This window comes from Triplophysa rosa, linkage group LG2 (genome assembly GCF_024868665.1).
Source record: "Triplophysa rosa linkage group LG2, Trosa_1v2, whole genome shotgun sequence".
NCBI classification, from domain to species: domain Eukaryota; kingdom Metazoa; phylum Chordata; class Actinopteri; order Cypriniformes; family Nemacheilidae; genus Triplophysa; species Triplophysa rosa.
Window position 1 is genome coordinate 22,923,130 of NC_079891.1, and position 19,649 is coordinate 22,942,778.

Sequence of the window (19,649 nt, forward strand, 5' to 3'; positions counted from 1 at the left end):
TGTCAAAAGTTTCCAATGTTCAATTTAATTTTTATACCCCGTAGAGGAAACAGAAGAAACAAATGTGTACCAAATTCTAGTCATCAGTCTACCACTTTTTATTTAATTGTGACACTGCATACAAATAGTTTGTAAAATGGCAGAAGTGAATTTGCAGAAGCAAACACAAATCATATTACATTAAAATTTGTGCACTGCATCATCATTAAAAACAAGTCAGTTGCGATAGGTCTACATCTTGGTTTAAAGGGACATGTGGTTAATGTGTGCTTTAACACCACAGAGCTGATCTTTCTTTGTTTTTCTTTCTTTCTTTCTTTACAGTTTTGCACATATAATGTTTTGCTTACGTTTCCCAGACATACATAGCCATCTCTAACTATGTTTTTTCAGTGCAAAGTAGGAGGCATGCTATAAGTATATTGTTAGGTTTTGGCAGCAATCAAAGAAGGATAGAATGCCCAAACAAAACTGACATATTTCAAAAATCAGAGAAATTTATGTTCACTTTTTTCTGAATTATTATCTTCTTTATAGAAGGCACAAAGAAAATGAACAAATACAACATTTTATTGGGGGGTATTTTCTGTTGGTAAAATATCTATTTATGATTTGCACAAAGAGCAAGCAAGACAATCTAAATTCATGTGTATGATACTATTCATAGTAATTGATCATAAGATTATGGATTTTTATGAAAAAACATGACATAAAAAATACAATGTGCAGTACATGCTTAAAGTACACAATAAACCTTGCGATATACTGAAGACATTATACAAATTAAAAAACACTAATGTAATATCCCATGCTGTTTTCCTTTTCTCCTCAAAGGGAAAACTTAAAGTGATATTTATGATTTTGATGACTTGGAGTGGTGATTCAAATGTTAATACTCTATAGTGTAGGTTTATCTTGGGGTAATTAGTAAACATTAAGAAAACAATTCAAAGGTCATCGAGATTTTGTCCCTGCCGATTCCTGCAACAGAAAAATGTAAACAAAACATTTTTATTGAAATTGTATGTATTTTTTTTACATAGCCTACATAAATGGTAAGATAATGGTACATAAGATTACACTGTATGTTTAACACTATAATTATTTTTTGTTTATATATTATATGTTGGTATACCCACCACCATCAAGTGTCCATTCTTGGCTCTGTAGACCATGAATTCACTGCTGCTCTTGAAATCAACAAACCCCTCTTTACCAGGCTGGATATCAAACCTCACACTACAAAATGTAAAACAAGTAGTGCAAATATAAAACACTCTTCTTATACAGTATACATTATTTACATTTGGCACTAGCACATATTAAACACTATTAGTTCCATCATGTTTTTCATTATTAGAAAAAGATCATTTGCAAAAACAGCATCTCACCTTCCTTGGACAACTTTGACAAGGTTGTTGTTTTTTGTCACTACACACATTTTTGTCAATGCCTCAAAAAGATAGTTGCACTGCAAGACCAGGTCCCCCTTAAAACAGAATAACCAATACAAAAGTATACATATTGAAAAAAAACAGAAAAAGACATAAAATACTTTACAATCATAATGCCTCCATAAAGACTTAAAAAATTGCAATACTTTTATTTAAATTGAAAAAATCACCTACTTTTTGCTTTGTGTCTTCACATGCAACATGAAGAATCAGGAAGTTGTCACTTAAATTGCTGACAGACACCCCTGTAAAAACAATTTGTGCTTATAGACATATTATGTAAACAAGCATGTGATTCGATATAATATGGAAATGGATTCAACATATTGCCTAATTTAGTAATGAGGCCTTTTTGTCTGGTCCAAAATAAAAGCACAATATTAAATGAAGAACTATGCCATGTCTCTACACAATTATTGCTAACAGCGTTAATAAGACCAGTAGTTACACACAGTTCAACATATAAGCATGTGTCAAAAAAACAGAATCAGAGACTGAATAATTTTGCATTCTGAAATGACCTTTTAGTGAGCTGTAATTCACCCTCTGTTTGACTTTGGCATCCTCAACCAGATACGCAGCAGCCTGAGTGAAGATCAGCTGTCTGAAACGTGGCTGAAAGCCATTCCTGTCATACTTAATCACTGGAACACTGTACTGTACAGGGGGAGATGACAATAATGTCGATTATCAAACATCAGTCTGACTGAAATTTTGGTAATCGTTTAATAATGGGCACTACATGTTTGCTGAATACAGAACTTAGAAAGAACTACAAACCATCATTATGTAAAAGACAGAAAGCATTCTTGGAGCAGTTAATAACTTCAGTGTCATATCTGGAGTCAAATACCTGGACCTTTCTGTCTGTACTCTACAGGGTGTTGATTTAAAGGATATTTTAAAGAAATGTAAGTGATCATGGAGGATTTACAGATGTTGTTAGTTTTACATGCCTTAATGCCTTCTGGACAAATCATCTGTAAAACTTTGATGCTTATGTCCTGTTCACCTAAAGACAAAAATCAAACAAAGCGGTCATCAAAGTGATACATTGGCTATAACATTCATAAGACTGATCTTCTAAAAGAAATGTACTAAGCAGTTTAATATCAAACACATAACATCTTACTTATCCTTGTGTCAGCAAAGGGTTGGCATACGCTCAGAGGGTAGTTTTCTTTTTTGCCTTTGAATAAGTCACTGGTCAGTGCTTTAATTTGCAGCTGAAAATAAAATGGAACTGTAACTAGGTTGTAGACAGATAATACAACATCAAAATAAGTGTTTAGATAACTGAGAGGGGGAAAAGACTGCGGAACCTGCGTCTTTCGCTGCGCGGTGATCCCTCGAACATACTTCCACACAAGGAGACGTGTGTGTAACTTATGCAAGTGCACAGAGGCCTGCACAATCGACAATGTATATCTTCATTACGGTGAAATCATATGAATCTCTGCTTATAAAAAAGATATTAATGTGTTACACGCAACAGTGTTTCAATGGATGTGACAACCTCTTGCATTATGGGTGGAGGAGTCAGCCAAGTGCTTTTGTCGAATACTGATTTTGGCAGATTCTCTTTGAGTCGAGTGAGGTAGCTCTGTCGGACAAATGCCAGATATTCAGAGTTGTCCATGCTGACAGGCTGATTCCTGTTCATGAAGCCCTTAATAAACCTATTAAAAGAGAGGAAATGTTATAAAAACATTCTTATAAATATGTATACATTCTTCGAATCATCAAACAAAATGATGTTTGTCATATACGTACTAAGTAACAAATTGTGAGAAAACAAAATATTCAATGGTTATGCATGACCAGTTACAGGTTCACTAATCACTTTAACATTGAATTGTCACATAATTTCACTGCCTGTACAAAAGTATGCCTTCCTAAATAGTTATATGTACTTGAAAAACAAATGCAGTGACAGATCTGACAAGGTCATTTTCTTACTTCTTGATGACTTTGACAGCCCAGGCTCTTCTTTCCCTCTCTTTTCTGGCCTGCAGGCCCCGCCAACACGTCTCAATCTTGGTAGCTGTAAAAATAAATTAAAAGTGATGCACTGCATTGTTGAAGGTTTAATTTAGTCACTCTAGTGTTTTAAACAAGAAAGGTCCGAATACCTGCTTCTCTTTGCCTCTGATACTCTTCTCTCCCCCTGTAGCCTTTGTATTTTGCCTGAATCCTTGTGGCTGTAACAAAAAATTTGAAGGCAGTGAAACGTCCATATAATTGACTTAATTGCCAATTCTAGCCCAATTCTATCCATCGTCTAGTTAATCTCTATACACTTTACAATTTTTGACCAGGTCTGACTCTGAGTCTTACCCAGTTCATGCTTGCAGACCTCAAATGCATCTTCAGTGGCAAAAAGAGTCCTGGGGTGGCGAATGAAGATTTTGGTTCTTTAAGAGATAGACGGGGAAAGAAAACAGCATGTAGTTTAATGCAGGAAGCATCAGCACATGTCGTTCTATTTAAGCCAGTGGTTCTCAAACTGGGGGCCGTGGCCCCCTGGGGGGGTCCCAAGATGGATCCAGGGGGCCACAGATTTTGTGGCATTTTATGAAATATAGAAATTTATCATAGATTTTATGCAATCAAACATCAGAAAAATCACACCACCAACCAAAAGAATTGAGGTTCCAGCATTGTATAACTGAATGTTTTTGGTTTAATTAAAATTCTAAGTTTAAGATTATACGTCTTTATATGGGGGGCCGCAAAGCGATGCACTTAACACAAAGGGGGCCTTACAACGAAAAAGTTTGAGAACCACTGATTTAAGCAGTACAGTATATACTGTAGTTACCTTCCCATCTTGTACTCGTCTGGTTTGTAGCCAAGATGCTTGATAAGTCGCTGCACTCCTTCTGCTGGTGTCCCCTTCCAGTGTGGCCATGTGTCTGGACATAGAGCCTTATATCTACAAAGATCAACATGGAGGTTTGTACAGAGGTGAGAGATAACAAGTGTTCAGAATATGAGTGCCCAATGAAACAGTATGGCCAAAGATAGTTTCATTTAACAAGGGCTTAGGCCATCTGTAAGTTTAATGAGGTCATTGAGGGTCTACCAAGGACATTAAAACAACTCTAACACTTCTGTCCTAAATTTGAGTTGGAGTTCATTTACTGTACACAAACCCAAGACCTTGGTATTAGCGTTCTACTGTGGAACACACAAACACACCTTTTCAGGAACACTTTGTATCTTCTCCTATAAGCAAATCCAGCACGTCTTACTCTCAGGTGCTCCATTAACCCCAGGTACTTGACTTGATGTCTCACCATGACATCATCGAAGAGACCTGAGAAAAGGTGAGTGAGAGAAAGGTCACTGGCTCTTGTAAAACATTCAGCAGACAAAACCGCCAACCAGAGGTGTGAAGTGAAAGGCTTACCTGGCTGCTTGCAGTGGTTGGGTTTCAGGCACCGTACGTACCACGGCTCTTTAGACATGAGGATTTCAGTGAGGCCTGCAAGGCTGCTCTTAAACTGGGTGGCCACCTGTTATGAGAAGATGACAAGTCTATACAATCTGTAAAGTCTGCATAAAGTGCCTGTATATCATGAATGCTGTTAAAGTACAAAAGAAAATATTTATATTTTACTTATTGACAATAATAAGTGGCTCCCTCATTTTCAATGAGAACCTATATAAACAGTTTGCAGATTTTCTTGAAGCTATGAAAGCTATGAAGCCTGAAATGATTTTATGATTAAAATGTTAACTTCTTTCACTGTACCGTCTCAGGTCTTTTCTTGCCATCAGGTTCTATAGCCGGGAAGCAATGCTGGATTATAGTGTTCTTAGACTGTCGCACAACCTAAATACAAAATAAAGTCGCAAGCGGCAATTATTGGGGTCCAAGCACGTTTCACTCTACCCACTAATATGACTAATTAAATTGTTTACAGTTTTTACACATTTACAGGACATTTTAGTCATTACACGTCTTTTATCACTATGTGTGCCGTGTATCCTGGGATCGAACCCACAACCTTCCTTTTTGTGGCGCAATACATTGATATGTTAAAACTCTATTCGAGTGTTTGCCTAAATGTAAAACAACTGCCAATGCCATTTTAGCTGAATATGACAAATTAAATTGGTCTCATGTTTCCAGTTTTTTCATGACAGTAATATATTTTACATACTTAACATGTATTTAGTCTATATACTGCATATACAACAAATACCAACAGTTGTAAATTATTATGCATAACTGTTCTCAGTCCTGATGTGCAAATAAAAAGAGAATGTTCATGGTTGAGGGGGGTTCTTACCTCTTTAATGTTTCTATACAGAAGATCATTATTTTTGTCAAGAAATCCTGAACAGGGGAAATCATACAGAACAGGCTAAGGAATCTGTATTCTGTATTATGTATCGTAAAAGTTAGTATTGAATAACTTACCAACAACTGAATAAGTAACTTCTCCAGCATAGTGCAAAAGACGAAAATCCCCTCGTTCCAGGGTCTTGCGTGTTTTCTGGTCAGCCAGTTTGTGTCTGTAGAGTTACAGAGACAATGAATATGAATAAAACATAACTAAAATTCTTTGCAAATGCATTCTGAAACTTAAATCTCTCATGTTAAAGGGATAGTTCACCCAAAAATGAAAATTCTGTCATCATTTATTCACCCTCAGATTGTTCCAAACCTGTATAAATTTCTTTGTTCTGCTAAACACAAAGAAAGATATTTAGAAGAATGTCAGTAACCAAACAGATCTCATCCTCCATTGACTGCCATAGTATTTATTTTCCCTACTATGGCAGTAAATGGAGATGAGATCTGTTTCTACAGGTTTAGAACAATCTGAGGGTGAGTAAATGATGACAGAATTTTCATTTTTGGCTGAACTATCCCTTTAATGCAATAAAAATCCTAGTTTGCAATATATGTTTATTTCTACTATTTGAAAGTGTAAGCTACAGTATGGGATTGTGGGGAGGATTATACTTTTCATATAAAATGTCCACAGAAAAGTCTAAATGACAACAATCGTCAAAGTTCCGCAATGGTTTAAAATGGTTTAATGTGGAGTATTGCACATTACTCACGTTACAAAATGAGGATGACCAGACATCTTCCCCTCCAGCTTCTCCAGGAATGTAAAATCTGTGGCCTCTCCAGGACGCAGGCATTCTTCATCCTTAAATTATGGGATATGTGATATTAAAACTGTGTATGGCTTGACCGGGCATTTGGCTTTATTATGTGTCAGCATGATTCATTTTAACTAACCAGGACTGATATGATGCCTCTATGCTTCTCCTCCACAAGGTCACAGATGATCTTATTGTTGAAGTATGGCACTGCCTCCCACTAAAATAGGTCAGGGGGGGCAAAACGCACGATAATAAAAATATGGCAAAGCATAGAAGCCGAGATCTGATCACTAGATGGGGTTTCATTTGGGCAGTAAAGAATAACATTTTTAAAAGATTTCACCAGTGATTGTTTTAAAAGTATGTTTAAATGAAAATAAGGCAAAACCTGACATTTTTAAAACTACACTAGATCTATAGATTGAGACTGCTATAAGACTTTAAGCAGGCTATCTGAAGGTAAGAGTGTGTTGATGGTCACCTCGATTCCCTCCATCTCATATTCCTCCTGCTCTGATTTGAGGGTGAGCTCTATAAAAAGCTGCTGAAGTTTTTCATTGCAGTAGTTTATGCAAAACTGTTCAAAACTGTGAAGAAGAGCACTTGTTATTATCAAATCATGACAAATTGTATTATTGTAACACTGTTTGGTACATATATGAAAAAATCTGTGTATCCATACAGTACAACAACATACAGTATATATTTTACAAATGCATAACAATTAACTGGCAAAAGAAAAACTACTAGCAATATACTGTGTTTCTGTCTAATGTAGATGGCCCGTTTATTTGTTAAGAAGTGTCTAGAGGGCTTGTTCTAACACAAATGTTACTCAATCGTTTTTTTGTGAACTAATTAACCCCTTTTTAAAAATTGACTAGGGCATTCTGTGTGAAAAAAGCTTTACAACAAATCAGATTCTAAAGTGTTGTCCTTTACTGTTACCTGTTTACATCGAAAACTTCAAATCCATAGATGTCAAGCAGTCCAATCACAGTCTTTCTGGTTGAGTCCTGCATCAATAATAACAACAGATTGATCATCTACTAATTCATCAATTAAATAATGTATCTTTAAAAAAATATTATGAAAAAAATAGACATTTCTACCTTGTTTACCAATGATTCATTAATCTTGTTAACAAGCCATGAGAATGTCCGGCCATAGATGGCTTTGGCTAGTGCATTCCTGGCATATTTTGCATGTTCAACAGTGAAAGGGCTTAAAACCTGTGAACAGAAATATTTAATGAGACTTTACTGACTATTTCATATGTAAAAGCATAACCAGAGTTATACAGTATAAATATTATTTGAAAAACAAACTAAAATATAGTAAATTTTCCTCAGCATTGAAATAAGTTCATGTTGAGTCAGCACTAAAATTATTAACTGTAAATAAATAAAAACTAAACAAAACTGAAATAAAAACAAATTCAACTTATTGTAAAGCAACATATAAAAAATATTTAAATAAAGGCTAAATATTAATATTAATAAATATGAATAAAACTAAAATCTAACTGAAAATTAAACTAATGCTAAAAATATACCCTTGTATTTGGGTCATAGTAAATGATTTTATTTATATAAACAGAAACACCTCAAGAATAGTTTCTCGCAAGTAATCAAATAATTAGGTAATAGAAAAAAGCTCTGAATCCTCACCTCCTCTGCATAGGCTTCAATCTTTCTGTGAGTTAAACCCTCCAGTAACATGTTGGAAGGAATGCCTAATAGCTAAAGAGAAGAGGAAAGGAGTAAGAAGGAAAGAAGAAATATCCTAATATCCTAACACTTGCAGTGAAGCATACCTTTGACAGCCAGTGTATTTCTGCACTGCTGTTTATTCTGGCATAACTCATAGCATTGGCCTCAAAGGGGACATTGCCAAGATGAAGGACACTGGCAATGATTGCAAACAGATGCTGAGGAAAAACAAAAAGTGTTAGTTTGCTTAAATTATAACTTTATGCGTTTGATCAATCAATATCTCACCTCTATATCCTTTTCACTGAACTCAATGATGGTAAGAGCTTTCTGTACAGTTTTCCAGTCACTCTTGTCATTGATGGAGCTCACTTTGGCACATTCCCCCTGTCCAGAAAATCGATGAATTTCTTCTTTTTTATGTATGAAAATGTGGGCGAATGGAAAGTATAACTGGTGTTTTTTTACCTGAATAAGATAACGGTAGTTTTGACAATTTCGTTCCAAGCCAAGCCACCGAAGAAGCTCATCCTCCCCTCCCTCAATCAACTGATAAAAGATGTGAAAGTTCCTCTCGCCATGATTTTGGTGGACCACTCTTGACTTCTCAAGTAAATAGCTTAAGATGTGGCCGCCGACTGCTGCTCCCTATACAAAACATATTGGATTTTTAATAAAAAATTAGAAGCTTTACAACAACTAGCTCTACTTTTAAATACACTTGTAATTCCTTCACCTGATGGTCAAACTGTATGTCCATATATTTTCCAAAACGACTTGAGTTGTAATTTTTCAGAGTTTTGGCATTTCCGAATGCCTGTAGAGATAAATGACTGAACATCTACAATACGTTCTTTTTTTTACTTTATATAGTGATACGTTCAGAATTTTCCACTGTATTCAACTGACCTCAAGCACTGGATTGGAAAGCAGGAGTCGATCTCTCACACCTTCCAGCAGACTGGTGCTGGGACAGCTCCCCGCATAGAACTGAAGAACTTTCTTAGAGGCCTCGGTTTTACCAGCACCACTTTCACCAGAGATGAGGATGAAGTGGTTGTTTGTTTCACTTATCATGGTCCGATAAACATTGTCTGCAAGAGCAAATCTGAGAGGCCAGAAAAATGATCATTCAAATTAGGTGTGTGTTTAAATCAAACATTATATTAACTTTATTAGTTTATTAAAGCCACAGTGTAATACACCCAATGCAAGAAGTCAATGACAAAAGCAACCGTATGTAAGCAAACTTACATGTGAGGAGGCAGCTCAAAAAAGTTGACACCCATGTAAATGTCCATTTGTTTCTTGGTATAAATACCCAACTCCTTATATGGATTTACTGATACCAACAGGGTTCCGATGTAGGTCTAATAGAAAAAAAACATTTCAGGCATTAATAATGACGCTTGTCTCAATATCGCCAGAGTTACAAATAAAACAAAGCAAGTCTGATTAATTCAACCTTCAAAGTTTCTTCAAGGTAAAGGAAATATTTCAAGGCAGTAATGTTGTGTCAGCAGTATCTTACACCTGTTGAAAGTTTACCCTTGTGAGGTGCCCTAAATAACCTCATATAGACTGAACTACCGTATGTATAACACTCACTGCTGAATCATCAGTGAAGTAAGTTTCCAATCCTTCAAAATAAATAAATGAAGAACATTTTCATGTCGCAGCCCTGTCTGTGTTGAATGAGCTGCGTTCAGCATGAAATTCCCCATTATTTTCTGTCAATAATGAAAGCAATAGTGATACTAGACACTGCATTGCCGGCATAAGCCTTTACCTGAAGTCTATTCTAGAAGGTCATATGATAGGATAGGGTGTTGCACTCACATATATAAGGTTCTCATTGAAGCGTTTTCTGAGGTTGTCTATGAATGCAGTCTCACTGGTGTAAGTGTCCAACAGCACAAAGTCCTGAATGCCCACCCGGTCCCGGGCTGTGAGAGAGCCCTCCATGTCCTGAAGGATCCGCTGGCAGCGCTCCTCTAAACTCTGTTCATCACAGAAATGAAAAAGTAAGGAATATGAGTTATTAATAGGAATATTATGAATCAAATTAATACAAACACAAATATGTACTCTCACAAACATACTGTAGTGTAGTTTACTGTAGCACCAACATCACTGGATCTCTTCACTCTGGTTTTATTTATTACCCCCATTCAGTAGCATTCCACATTCACATGCCATTGAACATATTCTGGCAACAATATGCCATAAATCAAGCATGAACTTTCAGTGCTGAACGTTTCTTATCTAATCTAAAATGGTTTCCAAATTTTGCAGTGTCTATCAAAAGGGACTTTCATCAATCAACACTAAACACGGTTGGGTCCTCCCTGATCTTCGACAACCAGGAAGGATGTCGGTTTTGTGTGTTGATAAACTTCTATTTTTACACTCTTTAAAAAATTATATTTGGAAAAGGTAACCTAAACTTAATATACAAGTGTAAACTGAAGGATGATCTGAATGTAGGGTACATATGGTACAGAAAATAAATATTATCAATAAATATTGAAAATTACCCTCTAATGTAGTCATTAGATACCATGCCTCTACATAATGAAGTTGAAATATAAATTCAGATTTTGTAATAATAATCCATAATAATGAGGATTGTTCTACCAATGCATAAACCATTTTTATACAGTCTTGGAGAAGTCAATTATGGAAAGAAATCCATGTGGTCATTACAACATTAATCGGAAATGTCATCTAATTTTACAGTTTCTGTCTAAAAATTATATTCTTAGCAAATATAACTTTAAATTAAAAGTCATTAAAAATGTTCATTTCTTACACCATGTCTACGACCGGCTCGACTTGACGCGACACGGCAAAAGACACTAGAAACGCATTGGAACCCATTATATTTTTTTATTTTGTCCACACTGGATGTGGTGCAACGCAACAAACCGATTAAGAACAAGCAGGTTGTCATGTCACGTCACACCTGTTGTGTGCAGTGTAGACATGGTGTTAGTATACAATAGGGACATTGAAAAAAAGTTTGCTTAATAACATAAAAATTGTGCAGAATCTTAAATATTACTTATAACATTTTCTGTTTTTAAAATTCCAAAACGTTCTGTTTTATAAAAATGAAAGATAAATCAATAAATCCCAGTTATTCCATGTTTTCTGATATTTTGACCCCACCTCACATGAGAAAGATTACAGTGATGCAGATAAAGTAACATTAGTAGCTCTTACCTTCAGTGCAGTAATTGTTTCCCTGTCTACTGCTATGAGCACCCTGTGTGATTTTATTCAGTTTTGTAAAGAGCATCTGTGATTATTTCAAGTACAACCGGAAACAATGTCATATCACACTCACCACTTCCACCATAGGAAGTCATTAATAAAAGGTTTGCTAAGGAAGTAGGGGGTCTGTATGTATGTGTGTGACAAGAAACATCTGCCTGAAACAGAAATCATTACAGATTTATTGTCTTGCATCCTGAGCTCAGCAAAGTGACGGCTGGTCCTATCTTTTTGGTTCCCTTAAACCTGAGGGCAAATCTATTTGTATCCTAGATTACATGATTCCTCTGTGTTCCTGTCATGGGATGGAATTTGGGCCAAGGTCATGGACATTCAAAAACTAAATGTTCTTGTCTGATGTTTCTGATGCTGTTTACTTCTATGGATCGTGTGTGATGGTGTTAAAGAGAGCATCTGACCATCACACACACACATATAATGTTTGAAATCACAAGATAAAGCATGTCTAATTTGTTGCAACAAGGATAAAAACAAAACGTTAAATTCAACAAGTGGTAATTTGAGAATTCAATGACTAAAAATGTACTGATGTGACAGTCAAGTCAATTGTGTACTACAAGAAAAAGAGCAGGTAAAGCTGGTACGACATGCACTTTAGACTTTTCAATCAGCTAGCAAAGAGGAAATGCAACATATCTAGCACTCTGTCACTTTCTTTCTTTCTTTCTTTCTTTCTTTCTTTTTTTCTACACCATCCAAATATTTTATTCTTATAAGTAGGTACTGTAGGTCTACTGATTTTTTTCAGCCCACAATCAAACTGATCTAAACCAAAGAAACAAAAGGTTAATTTCCATTAGAGTTAATTTTCCTGGTTGGTGTTAGTGTTATCAGATACAGCCTGCTGCATTTCAGAGTGACACATCTAGACATTAAGTCTGATTTTAAAGCAGAAGGAAAGTCTATCTGTCTAACTGACCATCATCTGAGAGGCTAGTCTATTGTCCCAAAATTCCAATATGTCACAGGATCCCAGTGCTCAGCTCACAATATGGCTTGAGACTTCAGAAAGAAACAGTCAGTGACCCACATTCTGCCACAACACCATCTACACAAAACGTGTATTTTTTCGCACCTATTATTTATTTTTTATTTTTTTATTTTTAAAAATTGTTAGGAATTTGTAAAATATACAATATTGTTTTGAACATTCACTTTGGTTTTCTCACTTACAGTAGGTTATGAATACATTTGCATAAAAATGATTTTTTATTTTATTTAAAAAACGCATTTATTTTACTCAATTATATTTACTTTTATTTCTCAGTATTAATGTTTTTATCAACACAGATGAATCAATTCATTTAACATGACGAGAAATATTAATTTAAGCATTTTACGTATTAATAAGTAAAAAAATCTTTCTTTGCATCACAAATATTAGCAATTAATCTAATTAATTAATCTTTAGATAAAGCTGACAAAAGGCGAGAGGATAGATTATAATCACTGTAAAAAGGGCTTTTTTATTTACAGAACATTAACTGAGCCAATCTAAAAATGTATATGCAACAAGTCACTATAAAATATTGAGTAGGAGAGAATATATTTGTACAGCTATGAGGATGAAACTAGCATTTTTCACAGACAAACACTAGTATACAAAACAATCAATTACCTCAGTCAGCTCAACATCCATTTCTCTTGTCAAAAGAGAGGAACTTTAACGTATTTGTCCACAGCCTAGCAGTGTAATAGGCCTTCAGTGCCCTGTTTACCCGTCATGATGGGAAACTCAGACCGGCAGAAGACAGATCTACATTGATTTTCTTTCCATTAGTCAATATTCTTCATCTTTCTCTCTGTATCACATGTTTCTAGCTCTTTATGCGATAATTTCAGTTCAAGTTAGGTTGAGCAGCACTATAATGAGCTCAGTTCATGGGTTGCTCCAAGATGCTGAATGATTCATGCAAGGGCAGCAGGAGAAGATCTCATTCATCGGCTCTCCTTAGTGGCCGCTGCCCCACCATGTGTAACACAAGGCTCTGGAAACTCGAGCTAGTACCCATCTCCCCCTCCCAGTTTTCTTCTGCACGAAATTACAATGTTGGAGTCCAGTTACTGATCTTTGATTAGGTGGATCCATTTTCTGCTAATTACAACCCACTCACCAACACGTGGCATGTAGCCCATTCGGTGTAAATTAGCTTCCATTTTATGTATGCACAATCACTTAGACTGCTGGGACAGTCGGTCATGGTGCGGATGGAACCCGAGTCAGTCGATTTTTAGCTCATGACTGTGATAGTGTGTAAGTAGCCTTCGTCAGGTGTTGTAGGGGCGAGGAATTATGCATTTAAGTCTCAACCTACTTTGGTCATTTTTACATGCGGGTCTTAGCATGTTGAGCAATATCATTATTAAGAAATCATGTGATATGTGGAAAGGTTATTTTCCCAAAGAATGATACATGATTTATTAAACGGTGACACTGAGTAGGTATCAACTTACAAAACGCTGTGTCGTCCTAAACTTTGCCCTTTTGTGTGAATTTCAAATAAACAGGATTTCCCATTAAACATTTCAAGTATTCCTTCAAGAACATGTCTGTGTCTGCCTTTATCATTGTGACCTTTCCCACCCATATCATCATCCGTCTGACATGACCCCCTCACAACATGTTTCTGCTTTAAAGGGACAGTTCACCCAAAACTGAAAATTCTTTCATCATTTATTCACCCTCATGTCATTCCAAACCTGTGTGACTTTGTTTCTTCTGCAGAACACAAAAAATATATTTTGTTTTGTAGAATGTTGGTCATGAAACAATACTGGCCCCTATTGCCTTCCATTGTACAGACACAAAACCACTGAGACATTTCTCAAAATATCTTCTTTTGTGTTCCACAGACCAAAGAGTCATATACAGAACATGGGGTTGAATAAATAATGACAGACTTTTATTTTTGGGTGAACTAGCCCCAAGCCAATCAGATGCATTATGCATGTCATGAACTGGCGTGGAAAGAACCCAATTGCAGGCAGGCAGTGAAGGGGTTAACACAACAAGACTTCATTAACAAAAAACGCAAAACAAACACCCTCAATGGGGAAAACGGAACTAAGAAATATACATAAAACAAAAGACTTCCCTCGAGGGGGACAAAACGTAAAACAAGCACAGCAGAAACTAAACTAAGGTACACGACCAAACGTCTTAAATGAAAACAAGGCAGAATAAAACAAAACTCACAATACACGAACAGGGCGATGAACAGGACCACGGGTAACAGCAAGAGAACAGGTACAAGGTACAAGGTACAAGGTACAAGGTACAAGGTACAAGGTACAAGGTACAAGGTACATACAGAACGCGGTACAAGGTACATACAGAACGCGGTACAAGGTACATACAGAACGCGGTACAAGGTACATACAGAACGCGGTACAATCCACGAGCACAGGACAAAGAAACATGAGGGTATATATAGGAAAGACAAACGAGGGATAACGAGCGAGGGCAGGTGTGGAACATAAGACACGAGAGGAAAGCAATACAAGAAACGAGAGGGGCGGGGCCAATGACTAGACACTGGAGAGAACGTATATTATTGTCAAAAGGACAATACTATGTTTCTCTCCACACATAACCAAAGGCTTTGCCATGGCTCTGCTACAGGACCAAGAAAAACATGACTAAATAAAGCAGAGCCATGACAATGCATGCAATCAATACATATTCTTAATTCAAAGCAGAAAATATCTATGAAACTTTATTCACTGACCTTAGTAGTAGTCATCATAAAATTGATTCTAAGGTCAGTCTTTGTCTGATTACTTAATCAGATGTTATTCTTTTAGATTATTGTTGGAATAGGTACAAAACAGCTCAGTAGATGCAGTTAACTATCAATTATTATATTGATTTGACATTCTGCTACCTTTAAGTTGGTATAAATGTGCTAACAAAAAATGGAATCGCAACGCAAAAAGGAACCCCTTACATGACATTAGGGTTTAAAAATATCTATGACATCAAAGTAAAGCTCAAGAGGTCAGGAATTCGACAGCAGCACATATGGCCATGTTAATATTCATAGCCATAATTATTGTCCCTTCATCCACCTTTGTCCTTATTTTTAACTTGGGAGTGCCAGTAGACATACAGTAGTGGGGAAACAGGTGCTGTCTTGCAATACAAGAACATTCAAATTAAAAATAACTATAGTTGTCAAAGATTCTGTCTCTGAGACTGTAAAATATACACTACAGCAATAATATTTAACGTCCTATAATGTTAAGAAGTTTCACTTCAATTCGAATTATCTCAAATTTAAGTTTAAACCTAAAAAAGCATAAAATAGGTTAAGGTCAACAGTCCAGTGTCATGAAATATGCTGCAGCCTAGAGCACAAGCATTTCTATGAGCAATTGAGAGATCTTACCTTAGTGTGCATGGGGTACATGTTTGATAAAAAGAAGAGCAAATTCACGTCCGGTTTTGTTTCTTTAGCAGTCCCGGGAGAGAATGGGGCAGTGCCAGCAGTGCAGAGAGGTGTTTGAACAGTGCCCAGCAGCGGTCCGAGATGAATTTGAAGTGGGACACTGCTTATTATGGCTGCATCACCTGGATTTATGGACATACCACTATGAAACACGCTCTGCGTGGGTTTTCATAGTGTCCTATTTTTTTTTTTAAACTGCCCTCATTCCCGAATGCTCAAGGCAGACAGTCTAAATATATACCTTGTAATTTTTTGTAGCAACTGAATCTAGTAGCTAAATAAAAATGGGTATGGTTTAGTAAATTAAAATTGTGGAATTCTGGAAGGTTGGATCTGCCCAACTCTACATCAGAATGACCCGCTTTTTCAGCATTACTTGAAAGGAAATTTGAATTATTTTATTATTTGGTTTGGATTGTTTGCACAGTACACAGTACTTTAATACTTTATAACTTTATGACTAACTTTAGTATGACTTTAAAATGACTTTTTACAATTATTAATTATTATTATTTTTAAATATTTGTTATTATTAAATGTAATATTTATTATCAGTTGCATCTAAAATAATAGTTTGTGTTTACATAATATATGTCTGTACACTGTGCATATTAATTTTGTATTTATAAAAACACATACTTGTATATATATTTAGGAGATATTTACATGTACATATTTATTTATAATTTAAATTATATACAAATGTTTATTTTTTCTATATTTCTTAAATATATACATGTATGTGTGTGTTTTAAAAAAAACTATGCACAGTAAATAGACATGTATTACGTAAACACAGACTTTAATTCTGCATGAGCTGTCATAAAACACACATTTTTATAACTCCACACACTGTAAAAAAGATTTTTACATAATTTTACTGTTTTATTTTACAGCATTTTCGCATATTTATAAATGCAGTAAAATGTCAAACTACAAAAATAGACTGCAAATTTACATGTTGGGTATAAAATAACAAGAAAAACATGTAATTTTATGTAATTTTTTTCTGGCCCCCCAGCTGCGGGAATATTACTGTTTTTTACTCGTATTTTGCAGAGAGTTATACAAAATATTTCATGTTCATGAGCAGTGACGAGGCTTATAAAAAAGGGATGCTTTATCAGAAGGCAGTCCAATCAATTGGTTTTTTTCCAGATTTTGTTAAGAACATATTTGTTTTAGAGAAGTGTCTGCATCCAAAGAAGCCCAAATGTGCCGAGTACGGTGATGGATGTGAAGTCTCAAGGACGTGATGACGTTTCTGAAAATAGCCAGTCACATTTCCTGAAAATTACTGTATCAAACTCATAATTATTCCTGACCAAATACAGTACAGTTAAATTTCATAAATCAACTTACTCTGTCAATCACTCTTCCTTTTCTCTGAGCATATGAGCCCCACAGTAGAAAGACCAGGCTGTCGAGATTGCTGCTGAGCCACTGGATCACAGCATCTGTGAAGAGTTCCCAGCCTTGACCCTCATGGGACGTGGGCTGATGAGACCTCACTGTCAACACAGAATTCAGTAGCAGAACACCTGACGGTGGAAAGAAAATCCAAGCATGATTCACCCACATTAAACACACACAAAATAAACACAGAACTAGATACAGTAAATTTTTTAGTGCAGGCATTTCCTGGAAACTGAACCTATGACACTGGTTTTGCCCTGGTAGTGCCATGCTCAACATGCTGGACACCATAATGGCTATTTTCTGTTTATCTAACACCATGATGCACATTAAACCTGATCTGTTGGTTACTGACCCTGTTTCGCCCATTCTGTGAGGTCTCCATGACCCGGGCGCAGAAAGCCTACAATATCTTCTGTCAGCTCCATAAATATGTTTTCCAAACTGAAATCAGTGAGCAAAAAAGTCAACAAACATAAGAGCTTATGTTCTCATTATCTAGAAGTGTAAGAAAGGATAAATTACCTAGGGCTTGGGGCAAAATGCAGCTAAACAAAACATACATGATAAATAAAATGTACATTGACATATGTTATGAATGGGGATTTTTATTTTATTAAAAACTGCCAAAAGTTTTCTCTGATGGCTAAGTTTAGGGGTCAGGTTATGGGATAGACTATACAGTTTGCATAGTATAAAAGTCATTACATCTATGGAGAGTCCTCATGAACCATATATGCAAGTGTGTGTGCGTGTGTGGATATTAAAAAACAAACCTAATCAGAAAATACTAAAATACTAAACAACGTCTAATGAACAGGTACAGATATTACTGAATGTTACAGTTCCTACCTAGGAGGAGGGGGTTTAGGTTTCAGCACACTAAAGGCTAAACCATGGGCCTGACCTAGGTGGTGATAGGGGTCTTGCCCAAGAATAACCACTTTTACCTGTAAACACACACATATTGAAACAAGTTGTATTGTAGTAATGGATCTCTTTACATCTTCCTTTTTACTGTATTAAGGAACTTACATCTTCAATTGCACACAAAGTTGTCCACATAAACACCTGCTCAGGGCTGGGATAGACCGTAAAGCATTTCCTCTCCATTGTAACAAATGACATGAGCTGAAAAACAAAACAGGAACAGGTTTAGCATCATTAGCATCTTAACTTCAGTTCTTCTTTTTCATAATGCCTCATCATACCGAGCATCATTTACCTTTGTGAAGTAAGGTTTAGTAAATTCTGTCCCAATTTCTCTCCGCCAGCATTCACCGACAAGTACAGGAACATTTCGGATAGCCAGTCTTTCCAGAGCGGTGCGCCTATTCTGCTCTATCCGTTGTAGTTGCTCCACGCTGAGCTGCATGTTCTCCTCACTAACATGATCTTTGCATGACATTGTATTATTTAAAAGGAAGAAATAATTGGAAAAGCATGCAGTAGAGTTATTAGAATGCTCTTCACAATGGGACTATACTATAGGTTTGGCACATTAGGAGGACCCAGGAAATGTGAGAAGATTAAATATATTGACATTTTGTCAGGGTTTTTTCACATATTGTAACCTGAAACAATCAAATAAATAAATAAAAACTTATTCAAAACTTTAACCTACCTTTTGACATGTTTAAAAGTAGGACAAGTTGAAATGTACTGTGCACTGGTCACAACTACTGCTGCATCACCGTTATGCTGTCGTGCCATGCAAATGAAGCTTTGCTTCACCATTCATTGCAAAACTGAAACTGAAACTTCAACTGTGCCTTCTAAACCATTACAGTAACTCGAATGATGTCTGTATCACCATGTTGAATTACATATAACAAAACATTCAATCTTTGTCTGAATGGCTCAAAAAGTTTAAAAGCAGTTTACACATTAACATCGTCATTTTCAAAAAGACAACAACAAAAAACACATTCACAGAAACAAGCTATATTCACCCAGTCCCTATACCAGTATGTCTGTGGCTTACACAAATCTATTTTCATTCTTTTATTCTTCAATTCAAAGGTTTAATTTGTGAGAAGCAACATATTTTAAACAATAAACAGAATTTTAGTAAAGATATAACATCATGTTACTCTGGGTTTTTCTCTTTATATAATTGACTTACTGTTTAGGCATGGTATGATGTCTTGAGAATTGCACCCTGGAGTATTGTGTCACTGCATAAAGCCAAGCCC

At 35.9% G+C, this 19,649-nt stretch overlaps 2 protein-coding genes across 7 annotated transcripts; both read right to left on the reverse strand.

Moving 5' to 3' along the window:
* Positions 1-87: 87 nt before the first annotated feature.
* myo1hb (myosin IHb) lies at positions 88-16,088 on the reverse strand. 2 transcript variants are annotated; one of them, XM_057359622.1, is made up of 32 exons: positions 15,979-16,088; positions 10,133-10,294; positions 9,548-9,663; positions 9,203-9,401; positions 9,030-9,110; positions 8,762-8,941; positions 8,582-8,680; positions 8,398-8,511; positions 8,252-8,323; positions 7,694-7,813; positions 7,530-7,597; positions 7,063-7,168; positions 6,718-6,798; positions 6,534-6,625; positions 5,884-5,978; positions 5,753-5,799; positions 5,212-5,292; positions 4,867-4,972; positions 4,656-4,773; positions 4,276-4,389; positions 3,792-3,868; positions 3,587-3,655; positions 3,414-3,498; positions 2,971-3,133; positions 2,777-2,860; positions 2,587-2,680; positions 2,411-2,466; positions 1,976-2,111; positions 1,629-1,699; positions 1,392-1,489; positions 1,140-1,239; positions 88-981 (listed from the first exon to the last, which is right to left on the reverse strand). In XM_057359622.1, the coding sequence occupies exons 1-32, from the start codon at positions 15,997-15,999 to the stop codon at positions 955-957; spliced, it is 3,132 nt and encodes a 1,043-aa protein (XP_057215605.1). In that variant the 5' UTR covers positions 16,000-16,088; the 3' UTR covers positions 88-954. The 2 variants fall into 2 exon arrangements, with proteins under 2 accessions (XP_057215605.1, XP_057215597.1); XM_057359614.1 differs by having other exon boundaries at positions 4,656-4,972.
* ungb (uracil DNA glycosylase b) lies at positions 16,045-19,649 on the reverse strand. Of its 5 annotated transcripts, none has more exons than XM_057360066.1 (7): positions 19,079-19,623; positions 18,680-18,849; positions 18,490-18,585; positions 18,307-18,404; positions 17,810-17,898; positions 17,401-17,579; positions 16,953-17,302 (listed from the first exon to the last, which is right to left on the reverse strand). In XM_057360066.1, the coding sequence occupies exons 1-7, from the start codon at positions 19,086-19,088 to the stop codon at positions 17,162-17,164; spliced, it is 783 nt and encodes a 260-aa protein (XP_057216049.1). In that variant the 5' UTR covers positions 19,089-19,623; the 3' UTR covers positions 16,953-17,161. The 5 variants fall into 5 exon arrangements, with proteins under 5 accessions (XP_057216066.1, XP_057216049.1, XP_057216058.1 ...); XM_057360075.1 differs by having other exon boundaries at positions 16,954-17,302; positions 19,580-19,649; XM_057360083.1 differs by lacking the exon at positions 16,953-17,302 and adding an exon at positions 16,045-16,160 and having other exon boundaries at positions 18,680-19,622.

Coding starts and splice junctions, on each gene's coding strand:
- myo1hb (XM_057359614.1), bottom strand. CDS start 15,999: ATGTACCCCATGCACACTAAG. Junction 8,681..8,761: donor ACTACCGTTATCTTATTCAG/GTAAAAAAACAC, acceptor TTTTCTGGACAG/GGGGAATGTGCCAAAGTGAG. Junction 3,656..3,791: donor GGTCTGCAAGCATGAACTGG/GTAAGACTCAGA, acceptor TTTTTGTTACAG/CCACAAGGATTCAGGCAAAA.
- ungb (XM_057360058.1), bottom strand. CDS start 18,862: ATGTCATGCAAAGATCATGTTAGTGAGGAGAACATGCAGCTCAGCGTG. Junction 18,586..18,679: donor CTAAACCTTACTTCACAAAG/GTAAATGATGCT, acceptor TTTGTTTTTCAG/CTCATGTCATTTGTTACAAT. Junction 17,303..17,400: donor AAGGAAGAGTGATTGACAGA/GTAAGTTGATTT, acceptor GGCTATTTTCAG/AAACGTCATCACGTCCTTGA.